Source organism: Scardinius erythrophthalmus, assembly GCF_964197995.2.
Source record: "Scardinius erythrophthalmus genome assembly, chromosome: 12".
Taxonomy (NCBI): domain Eukaryota; kingdom Metazoa; phylum Chordata; class Actinopteri; order Cypriniformes; family Leuciscidae; genus Scardinius; species Scardinius erythrophthalmus.
Genome location: NC_138232.1, coordinates 17929369 through 17940800, shown reverse-complemented (window position 1 = coordinate 17940800; position 11432 = coordinate 17929369). Strand labels below are relative to the sequence as shown.

Here is an 11432-nt window from a genome sequence, read left to right as displayed (position 1 = left end):
ATTCAGTAATGAACTATTTTCGCTGCACAAATAGAACAAAAACAGTCAATATTGTGTCTAAAATGTAAGTGACTTGATATTAATTACTTGTTTATTGAACTGTCATATGAAATCAGTGTCACATTTTCAATCGTGATGGTATTCAGCACTCGTGTGATGTTGCTTAACTGTATCAACTGTATCACCTTTTAGGTGGCACCTGCACACCCTGGCACACCCTTGGCTACGCCTATACCAAAAATGCAAAACATGAACCTTGACAGAACATGAGTAACAGTACATGTATTTTGATTTAAAATCTCAGCCTATTCAAAACAAATATATATATATATATATATATATATATATATATATATATATATATATATATATAAAGCTAGTATTTTCTGGCATATCTAATTGAAGGATTTCATTTGGTATGTTTTTTTTTTTTTTTTTTTTTACAATTAAAAACTTATCCATCCATTTTACACATAGTGCTGGTGTAATTATGTTGAAATTCAAATATTCAAAGAACATAGATCTCTTTTAAATGCAATGTACATTGCTTTTTATTCGTACAGTCTAACTGAAGGTTGCAATGTAATTTTTTATTTGTAAAGGAAAAAAATGAAACCCATGCACAAGTATATTTCAAGTTGCAAGGAGGAGCAGCAATTTATGAAATATATTGCATGTGATTTTGCAGACTACTGCAGAGACATAAGATTTACTGTTAATATAAGGGCTTTCTCCTCCCAGTTTCTCATCCTTTTACTCTCAGCTGTGACATCTCAGAAATAGCAGAGCGGTGTTTGATGAAATATCATATATTTCCTTAGGCTGTAGAATCACCACACTGCTGGTGCTTGAATTTTTTGAGGTAGGCTATTGCTGTGAATGATCAGGTGTCCATGAACTTTTTCCCATTTTCTGTTACTTTATTATTTTCAAAATAAAATGCTCAATTCTCAATATTAGGCTACTATGTGTAGGCCTATTTCTTTCAAATACACGTAATGAGTGGAATGAGTAGGCCCTGAAAAGGTAAGGTTATTTTCTTTGCTTGTAGTATCACACCGCCCCTTGGTTGTACTCTGCCATTGCAGGTCTTCTCTCCATGAAAAAAAAAAAATAAAAGCAAAAAAAAAAAAAAAAAAAAAACGCTTCTTTTAATATAAACGGCATGCAGAGAAGTGCAGAGTGGAGCAGAGACCTACTTTATGTAACACATCTCTGTGGTTTTTACATGACCACTCTTTTCTGGTCACTTTAAAGGAGAACATTTTGAGACATGTTCATAAATTGCACAAATATAGCTATCATTATTTCCCATGCTGGTTTTCGCTTAGCCACAGGGCTTATTTTGGACATATAATTTGCAGACACAGAGCTTCCGTCTGCTGTTACAGACTAGGCATAGCCTACTAACTGTGTGATGAGAACATAAACTTATTTGCAAATGCTATAGGCTACATAATAGGCTATATTTATGCTATTTTATATGTAAAGTAGTACACTAGGCTACTTGCCTCTACTACTTTACAAGCACACGATTTCTATTAAGATTAGTGTTTTTAATGTAATAGCCTACGGCCTAATTATTTGGAAAAATATAACATAGAAAAATATTATTTTTTATTTTGAATGGTTAAACCAATGTCCCAACATCTTTTTATATGAACTAGCCACATGTTTGCAATCGACAAATATCCAAAACAATTTACATAATGAAAACATTTTTTACGTCCACACACCAGCCTCGTTTTAGTCCACTATCCATATAAAAAGCAGTATTCATATATTAATCTGCGCAGTATATATATGTGTTATCCCCTGTAAAATCCATGAAGCACCTAGTTTTGCCATAGGAAATAATGTACAGACAACTTTTTGTCTCACACGCGCTTCCGTTCAAGCTTCGTTCGAAGGACGTTTGAGGGGTTGCCATCGGTGACGCGTCCCTACGCAACCAAACCCCGCCCTATTTCTTGCATCTCCTCTTTGATTGGTGCATTTAATCCAGGCCTTCAAAAACTCGCTAGATGATTGGTCGAATCAGCTGTCAATCTCCCACAAAAATCTATTTACAGTAGGTTTTGAGCGGATCAAGTGTATCCGTTCAGATTAAAGCTGCATCTCACTGTAACTAAAAGCTTTTTCGAGCTGGATTTTGTGTAATTAAAAGATATTGCGCCCAGTATTTATTAGTTATTCCTCGGTGGAACGTTTTAATTCGTCTTTTTTCATCTGCTGAAGCGGAAGATCCAGGAAAAAGATGTCTTCGGACGAAGACAGGGCGAAGGAGATTCTGAAGGGGTTTAAACTGTATCCTTAAGTGATGATGGGGCAGATTAGCCTGCTTGCTGCAAACCTCAAACTTACAGAACTTTACATCATAGCTAGCAATCTGACTTCGGGCGTAAATCTGTATCCGGCAAATAATCTAACGGTTTTGAAACCAGGACTCTAATATTGATGATGCTGTAATTTGTATGATATGTTGATTACAGTAAGCAAACTGGAAGGTGAACTAGTTACATATTATGTTATGCTTTTTATGTCATAATGTTTAATACGTGCCTGATTTCAATTGGAACAATCTCCATCTATAAACCCAAATGCTTTTTATTAGATCAAACAAACTAAGTTACCGGCTATATGTGCGTCTTTGGAGTCAGACTGTAAACTGACAGTTCATTTTGGCTGTACTAACACTTTTAAACACTCAATCAAGTGTTTAAACAGTTTATGAAATGTTGAAATGTATCCTATGAAGTCTTTAGGCATTATGCACGGTATGACAGTATTATATCTGCTATGTAATGTGCGAGATTAATCGGTGTAATTTCTCTAATCCAGAGATTATGTCTGCGTTATTCTATAAATTGTATGATTATGCTTGTTTTTGGTCATGTGCATACCTGGATTATTGAGTTACTGGGATATGAATTGCAACTCTCTAGTGAGAGTTATGATGCAATTATCATATCGTCTTTTCAAAGCAGTTTTACTTTTATTTGAGCATATTAGCATCAGTAACTAACTGGGATGCTGTTATTTGCTTTAGCTGGAAGTTTTGTTAATGAGGATACTATGAGACTGACAGGCACCTGATTCTTGGGATCAGGTGCATTAGCAAGGTGAAATCTTCTCACACAGTTTGTGCCTGCCATCACGATTACATAACATTGGCTAGTGTTTCTATAATAGGCTCTGTAAATCTGACAAGAATAATCACACAAGCACCAGAACATTCTGATGGCGTGAAAGTGGTCGGCTGCCCCGTCAGACACTGTTTTTCTAATATATCTTCAAGCAGACATGGGTCTACCTACCCTGTGTGACCTTCTTTGTGAAAGCACGGGTGTGTCTTACAGGCTGGTAATTCTTAAATCCTTGATTTGAAAGGACAGGGATTTGCTGCCTTATGCTCCTCACATCCAACTGTGTGCCGCATGAGGCAAAGCTGTGGAAAATGATAGTTGACCAAAACTTATGTGAACATGCATCTTTTAATGAAAGGTTTGTGAAATGAGCGAAAGTTATAAAGAAATATTTCGAATTTACCCTACTGTTCAAAAGTTTGGGGTCAGAAAGATTTTGAAATAAATAAATGAATACTTTTAATCACTAAAGATGCATTAAATTGACACAGTAAAAGTGACAGTAAAGACATTTATAATGTTACATCTATTTCAAATAAATGCTGTTTTTTGGACTTTCTATTTATCAAAAAAATCTTTCCGCAGAAAAACGATTGCTTATTGAGCACCAAATCGGCATATTAGAATGATTTCTGAAGCGTTATGTAAAACTGAAGACTGGAATAATCCATTCTTCACAGGAATAAATTACAAAAACAGTTCTTTTAGATTGTAATTACATTTCATAATGTTACTGTTTTTACTATAGTTTTGAACAAATAATAGTAGCCTTGATGAGCATAAGAGACTTCTTTCTAAAACATAAAAAATATTACCGACACCAAACTTTTGAATGATAGTGTATGTATGGATAAGGCATTCAGATAATGAAACTAATACTGTAGTTGTTCATAGTAAGCATGCCATAGATATCACCACCTATGATTTGAATTTGAACTTTAATAATAATGTTTTTATGCATAATATATTGTATTGGTCCAGTTTTGAGCTCAGCTGTTTTCACAGAATATGTGTCATCTTAGTATAGCACAGCTCTTTTTAGCAGTGTGAATCTGGTACAATGTAGTTATGCAGCACAGACCAATTTCCAAAGGTTGTTTCAAAATTTCATGCAATTTGACCTCCAGGCTTCATCATATCTGCCTTGTGTTTTTTTTTTTTTTTTACCCAGTGTGCCCCAGAGGTGACTACCGTGTGCAAAGCACCATCCCTTGAGTAGCTACAAAAAACACTGACTTAAATAATGAAAAAGAGAGATATTGTATCGTGTGCCAAATTATGTTTGTTAGAAGTGTTAGAGCAATGTAACAATGGAAGCAGTGCTGCAGTAGCACAAGGATTGAGTATCTAAGTGTATCTAGAATTTTGAAGGAGCTTGTATTTCGTTTGCTCACCGTGTCTTTCAAGGCTGGTTTTATGTTCGTGTGTCTTAGTTTATTTGGTAAAGCGTTAGTAGTACGAACACAGCCTCCACCGCCATTATTTTTAATAAGGCAAGTGTTTTTTTTTTTAAATACACTCTTTTGCACCAATAACAACAGACTGGAAATGGCAACAATGGATGACTTTTTAAAAATGAATGTGGCTTCCATGAAAGCTTTGGCGCCGAGGGGACTAATTACTTTGACAGTGACAGTGTTTGTGAGTAAAATGGTCTCTCCCCAGTGTGCTCAGCAGGTGAGATCCAACAGACATCTGTCTCCAATAATCTCGAATGCAGTCGCCTGATTCATCAGAAACAGAGCCGAGCACTTTAGTGAATAGTTACTCATTTTTAGTGACTTCAGCTGTTGGCATCTAAATTCAGGGTGAAATATATCACAGGAGACAGCACATAAAAGAGCTTGGAAAGATGTATATCTTGATTTTTGCCTATTCCACCAGAATGGTTTGCGTTCTGGAGCTAGAGCCCGTTTTGGCCAGGCGAACTGGTGCCTGTCGCGAACCGACCGTGTGTTTCCACAGACTTGAGAACCCCCTTTTCTGCAGTGGAAATGTGCGGAACGGTTCGAGAATGGACAAAAGCCGGGAACCCACCCGGAATAGTGTCGGTGGGAAAGGGGTACTTGAGTCCCCCTTGGAAGTTTGTTGAGACTCCCTGGTTGAGAACCACTGGTCTAAATGATGTTTGAGCAATAAGCACATTGGAAATATCTCCAACTTTTGTTATTTTTGTAGTCTAAACATAGTGCATGAAGATATGAGATGTATTCAGTCAAATTACCACTGCATCATTTCATTTGGTTCTGTTTGGTTCTTTGGCAAAGGGAGAGTAAATCATCTCTCAGGGCTGGACTGAAAATGAAGCCTGGGTCATGCTGCTGGTTATTTGTGTCTCGGGATTCATTTAAATTATATTAATGGCTACGTCTACATTAATCCGGATACATTTGAAAACTGTGTTTCCGTTTAAAAACCCTCTTCATCCACACTAGTGTTTTCAGGTGTTTTCCGACGTTTCACTTTTGGAAAACGCTAAATTCGCCTTACTGCACATGCGTAAAACCTCACAAAAGCTCACTGAGATGATACAGACGGAACAATAAGTAATAAAGTTATCGGGCAGTTCTTCTGACAGGATCATTTTATTTAGCACAAAATCTTCACTGATGCGTCCAGTTCGCACTCACTCACCATATATGTTTGGTCTAAAACGCAAGTGCTCTCATGTATTGCTGCAGGACAGCACATCATCTTTGCAGGACTGTGATATGAAGAGTGTGCAAAGTAGCATATTTTAGCAACTGTGTGAAAGTAAATAACACATAACAGGCACAAAACCGGTATAAACATGAATATATTAAAATGTCACATGACTAAACTTACGTCATCCTTTTTAAATACCTCTGTTTTGACAGTCCATGTTACTACGCTGAAACACCATTCTCAAATTTATCCACTTTAAAGAGCGTTTTCAAAAAGCTTTGTTTTCATTAATAAAAACGCAGTCTAAGTGTGGACGGAAGAACAAAACGGAGAGAAAAAGATATGTTTTTAAACAAATACTTATTAGTGTGGACAAGGATAGTTATATATAAAATTGAGTGTCCATAAAAAATCATATAACATATATATGAGAATATAAAAATATGATTATGCAAATTATAAATAATTATTATAAATATAAAATATTACATTAATATAATTCACATAATACAAATTATATAATTAATATAAATATTATATATTTACAGTATACATTTTTATGTACAAAGTAACACTACAGTGTCCTTGTTACTTATGTTATATGTAGGCTACTTACTATAATAAGAGTAGATAATGCATATTTCATGCAACTAACCCTAATCTAAACCCTATTCCTAACCATATAGGAAATACATGTTATTGTTAATTAATATTACTCAGTACTTTAATGTTACACTGTTACAAAGGCACCTTAAAATAAATTATAACACATTTTTATGATGAGCCCTTTTCATTCCAACGGGAACAGATTTGGATTTTGGATTTAATGCTTGAAAGATAGATTAGGATTAGTGATACATGTAGCACTCTTGTGTAGCCTTGACTGAGATCTCATGGGGTTGGTGACTAGGGCCTGTTCTGTACACCTGTAATGACACATGCAGCCTCGTGTGAGTGTGCTCGACCTGCCTGAAAGACTCCTACAGGTGGTCTGAAGATGAAGAGGTCAGATGTCATTGACACAGAGTACAGGACATTGTCACAAAACCATTGTTTAGCAGACAGATCAGGATGTTTTTAGACAAGTGTGGTCTGCTTCAGTTAGCTCTTACCTTATTGGCTGGACTTGTGTGTGATTTAAAACTAAAAGCTGCTCAATGTAATGATCTGATACTCTTAAATTTAGGCATCATTTAATGGATTAGTTCACCCATCACAACTTTCGCAAACCCGTAATACCCACTTTCCTCCATGGAGCACAAACATAATTGTAGCTAAATGCTCATATGTGAAGATGCTCTTTCCCATCCAATGATTTGGTGGTCGAACAAGATGTTCAGTGAATTAAACTTAAAACTTAAAGTTTGTTCCTCACACAAACCTATCACATGGCTTTAGAGAAGTTTTATATAGTGCAAGTGTCTTATGGACTGCTTTTATGGCGCTGTTTTGTTCTTTTTGGATCTTGACAGTGCCTGAACATTCTGCTAAACATCTCTTTTGTTGAAAGAAAGTCATACCGGTTTGAAATGACAATGAGGTAAATGATGATGATATCTTCATTTCTTAGGTGAACTGTCCCTTTTAAGACCAATGAGCCAAACCCTAAGTCTGATTATTGATTTGGACAAGTGTCTTCATGTGAATTTATCTTCCTCTCAAATGTAATTTACAAAAATGTTGGCCTGAAATCAGAAGACATTTTTTCATTGTCAGTCTGGTCAGCACAAAGACTATATATAGAAAGACGGTGCACTCGTATTACTATGAATGGGAGAACACGCAATATGGCAGAATAAGTAATAAGTGCACTTAGGACTGCACATGCGCATTGGCTGGTTTTTAACACTATTTTAATGTAAGAAACCATATTTATGAGACGGTTGTTGTCAGATTTCATTGGTGATTTCAAATATGAAATTTACTCATGAACTTGCTGAACAGCTTTGGAGAATTTGATGTTTCCCCATTCAGAGAGATAGGCGCTGCACTTGCAAGACTGAAATAGATGCCCGAGAGGCATTTCAAAGATGGCCGCCGAGAGAAATGACTTGCCTGAAAGGGACGTTGGTTCAGCATGCCTTAACTTGTCTTCAGAAACTGGATGAATCTTAGAGATGCAGAGACAGGGAAGGTTCTCTGGCAGGGAACTGAAGACCTCTCCCTTCCTGGGGTAGAACATGAAGGTTTGTGGTTCTCAGCATTACCTTGCATTAAAGATTAAACTATTGACTAGATTGGGCTACACCAATTCTTCTCTTATGTCCACTACTTCACAGCTCTTTTTAATGATGTCAAAGTGAGGTCGAGATCAGTTTTCAGTACTGAATTTGGTACAGAATGTGCCATGTCTGGTAACTAACAGATTTGATTTTGTTTTCCAGCTCGGGTTCCTAAGAAGATCCTGAAATGTAAAGCAGTCTCCAGAGAGCTGAATTTCTCTTCAGTAGAAAAACTGGAAAAATTCCGACTGGAGCAAAAAGTTTTCTTTAAAGGCCAGTGCCTAGAAGGTTGTTCTGATTCTTTCTTGCACATTGCACTCTTGTAATAACAAATAGCAATGGTTTTAAATGCACATTTAGAGGTCTCTTTAGCAAGATGTCTCTAGTTCTGAAATATCTACAGATACCTAGTCTTCTCAAGCAAGGAGCTCCTGTTAAAATGTGTCAAATATAAATGTTGCTAAAAATACAATTTGATCATAAAATGTCATTCATAAGCCCCTTTTACACAGCAGTCCTGGTAATTTATCGTAAAATTATCAGAATGACTTTTTCAGTAAATACACAAATGTGCTGTTCACACAAGCAACTGCATTCTATCTTTTTTACCAGTAAGATACCAGTACCAGTACTGGTAAACTCTGTGATGCAAGTCATTGGAAAAACACTAAGCCATTTTCTTCACCCACCTGGATGAGGAGAAGCGCTTTAGTTTCATTTTAGTTAGTTAGTTTTTTTTACTTCTGTGTGACAGGCTTAAGGGGATGATCACACAGAATGCGGTTTTGCTCTTAAAGGGGTCATCGGATGCCAATTTTCCACAAGTTGGTATGATTCTTTAGGGTCTTCATGTAAAGTTTGTAACATACTTTGGTTAAAATTCCTCAATGGTTGTGTAAAACAACACCCTTTTACCTCCTCAAAAACAGCTCTGTTCACAGCGACCCGTTTCGGTGCATGTCTCTTTAAATGATAATGAGCAACTGCTCACCCCACCCCTCTCTTCCATGGGGGGTTTCGACACAAGACACGTAAAGTGCTCCCTTGGCAGACAGTATACAAATGGCTGAGGGCGGAAATATGCCAATACGGGAAATATGCTAATATGGGACAGTCCGTCAATGGTCGTGGGCGGAGCTTGAGCAATATGACAGAAATATTAGAAAATCAGAAAATCCAAACGGCTTTATTATTGAGTGTCTTTAGGTTTTTTTGAGAATTAAAAAAAAAGAGTGAATGGATTTTTTTCATTGAATGGTGGTTGTGTCCACACACTGCAAAGACACATTTAAATGCAAACACCATGTAAAAGTGAATTTTGCATCCGATGACCGCTTTAAAAACACGAGACGCACAATAGTTACTATTGTATTGTAGTATGCTCCGACAGAGCAAACTTCTTACGTCTGTGCGTTCTGACCTCGTACGTGCTCATACCGGTAATCTTCATTCTCTGTTCACACAAAGCATCATACCATTAATTTACTGGTTATCTTACAACTTCTCATACTAGTAAATTGCCAGAACTGTATTTTTGAAAAGGTCCTGTTAACACATGATCTCTTAATGGCAGTTTACCAGTAATTTAGCTGTAACGTTTGTATGTGTTAAAGGGGCTACTGTTAGCAAGTGACCTTTATATGAGTGTCAATAGTAGCCATCTTAGGTCATAGTCTGGGTGGATTTAGATTTAGTGTAATCCAAATCAGGCACAGGTACATTTGAACATTTACGTATATACTAGGCCTAAGATTCTTGAATAACCTGAACGGTATATTTTAAATGCAGTGTTTCTTTCGATTCAATTATCCTATTTGTAGCCAAAATTATTTTCAAAGAATTTATTATGGATTCACGCTGCAACTGTCACCCATAATAAGTTTCATCTATGCTTGTCTTCATGGTATTGTGGACTTATACTGATATTAATAGTAGCACAACTACAGTAAGGTTCCATTTGTTAACATTAGTTATTCGTGATTGTTAACATGAACTAACAATGAACAATACTTCTACAGCATTTATTAATATTAGTTAATGTTCATTTAATTCAGTTAAATTAGTTAATGTTCATTTCAACATTCAAACAAAACTAACTATAAAGAATGAACAACTATATTTTTTACTAACTAACATAAATGCTTTAAAACATATTGTTTGTTAGTTCATGTTAGCTAATGCACAAACAGGGCCTTATTGTTAAGTTTTACCAATATTAATATTAAATATCAATTTCCATTTTCTAATTCTAGACTTTACTTGTCAGGTTACTTTGTGTAATTGTGTAATAAAAGTGCTTGTGCGTACAAATTCCTATGAGCCAAGATGCAAAAGATTTACAATCTTGGAATAAGGATTTGTATGCACAAGCACTTTTGAAACTTGTTAAATTAAATTACTTGGGCACATGAATATATGAGATTTTTGAAAGCTTGTTTGTGAAAATGTTTTTCCTCTTCTTGGCCTACTAGATTTTAAGTGTGTAAAAATTATTTACACCACAAAATGCTTACACGTGTATCTTTTGTGTCTTTTCAGAGTGGTTTTTCGAGTTTGGCTTTGTGATTCCTAATTCTACAAACACGTGGCAGTCTTTGATAGAAGCTGCACCAGAGTCACAAATGATGCCTGCAAATGTCTTAACGTAAGAGTTTCCTTAAATAAAAAAAAACATTTTATGATAGTCAACATATTAGATATTCATAAAAGTTACTCATGGATTAATGATGGGTCAAATGTCTTCTCTTGCAGGGGTAATGTTGTTATAGAGACCAAGTTTTATGATGACGACCTTCATGTCAGCACGTCCCGGGTACGACTCTTCTACGTCTGAGACATGGAACCTTTATTTTATATAATTTGTTTTTTGTTTTTTTTTACTGTCAGTCCAGAGGATGGACCCATTACTACAAGTTTCAATGTACAGAGGAGACACTCTACATGCTGAGTATTTCTTCTGAGGCGCTGTGACAACAACATTAAAGGGAACATTTTAGAACAAAACAGTTTCAAGACAAATGATTACACCAGTTTTATGGCAGATAAGGACTTGTACATAAGAGTTATCATGCTCATGACAACCTGGTTGTGTAAATTACCTGTTTGTATATTTTTCTTCTTCTACAATTCAATCCTGCAATGTACACTGCTTCCTTATCAGCTGTTTTTAAAAGGGTTTCTCCCAGTCTGTGTGGTCATTCATGGTCTCATTGTTTTTTTGTTTGTTTTTTAGTTAAACTGTAAGATAGGCTGTGTTTTAAAATAAATTATGTAATTATGGATTAAAATATTGATATTGATGCTTTCTCTCTCACACATTTTTCCCTTAACAATATATTTTGAATAATATTTTTATGTCTCACATTGCGTATACAGGAAAATATGGCACATTTTACATAAAATAAGTGGAATATAAGAA

General features: G+C 35.7%; 1 protein-coding gene across 1 annotated transcript; it reads left to right on the top strand.

Moving 5' to 3' along the window:
• Positions 1–2054: 2054 nt before the first annotated feature.
• Positions 2055–11312, top strand: pde6d (phosphodiesterase 6D, cGMP-specific, rod, delta). Its single transcript, XM_081380003.1, has 6 exons — positions 2055–2307; positions 7890–7978; positions 8177–8302; positions 10553–10658; positions 10766–10826; positions 10901–11312. Exons 1-6 carry the CDS (start codon positions 2258–2260, stop codon positions 10982–10984), a joined length of 516 nt encoding a protein of 171 aa, XP_081236129.1. The 5' UTR covers positions 2055–2257; the 3' UTR covers positions 10985–11312.
• The last annotated feature ends 120 nt before the right edge of the window (positions 11313–11432 follow it).

Excerpts from the sequence above, each read along its gene's own strand:
- pde6d (XM_081380003.1), top strand. The coding sequence starts at position 2,258 with ATGTCTTCGGACGAAGACAGGGCGAAGGAGATTCTGAAGGGGTTTAAA. Across the intron at positions 8,303-10,552 it reads TAAAGGCCAGTGCCTAGAAG|AGTGGTTTTTCGAGTTTGGC; the intron begins GTTGTTCTGATT and ends GTGTCTTTTCAG. Across the intron at positions 10,659-10,765 it reads ATGCCTGCAAATGTCTTAAC|GGGTAATGTTGTTATAGAGA; the intron begins GTAAGAGTTTCC and ends CTTCTCTTGCAG.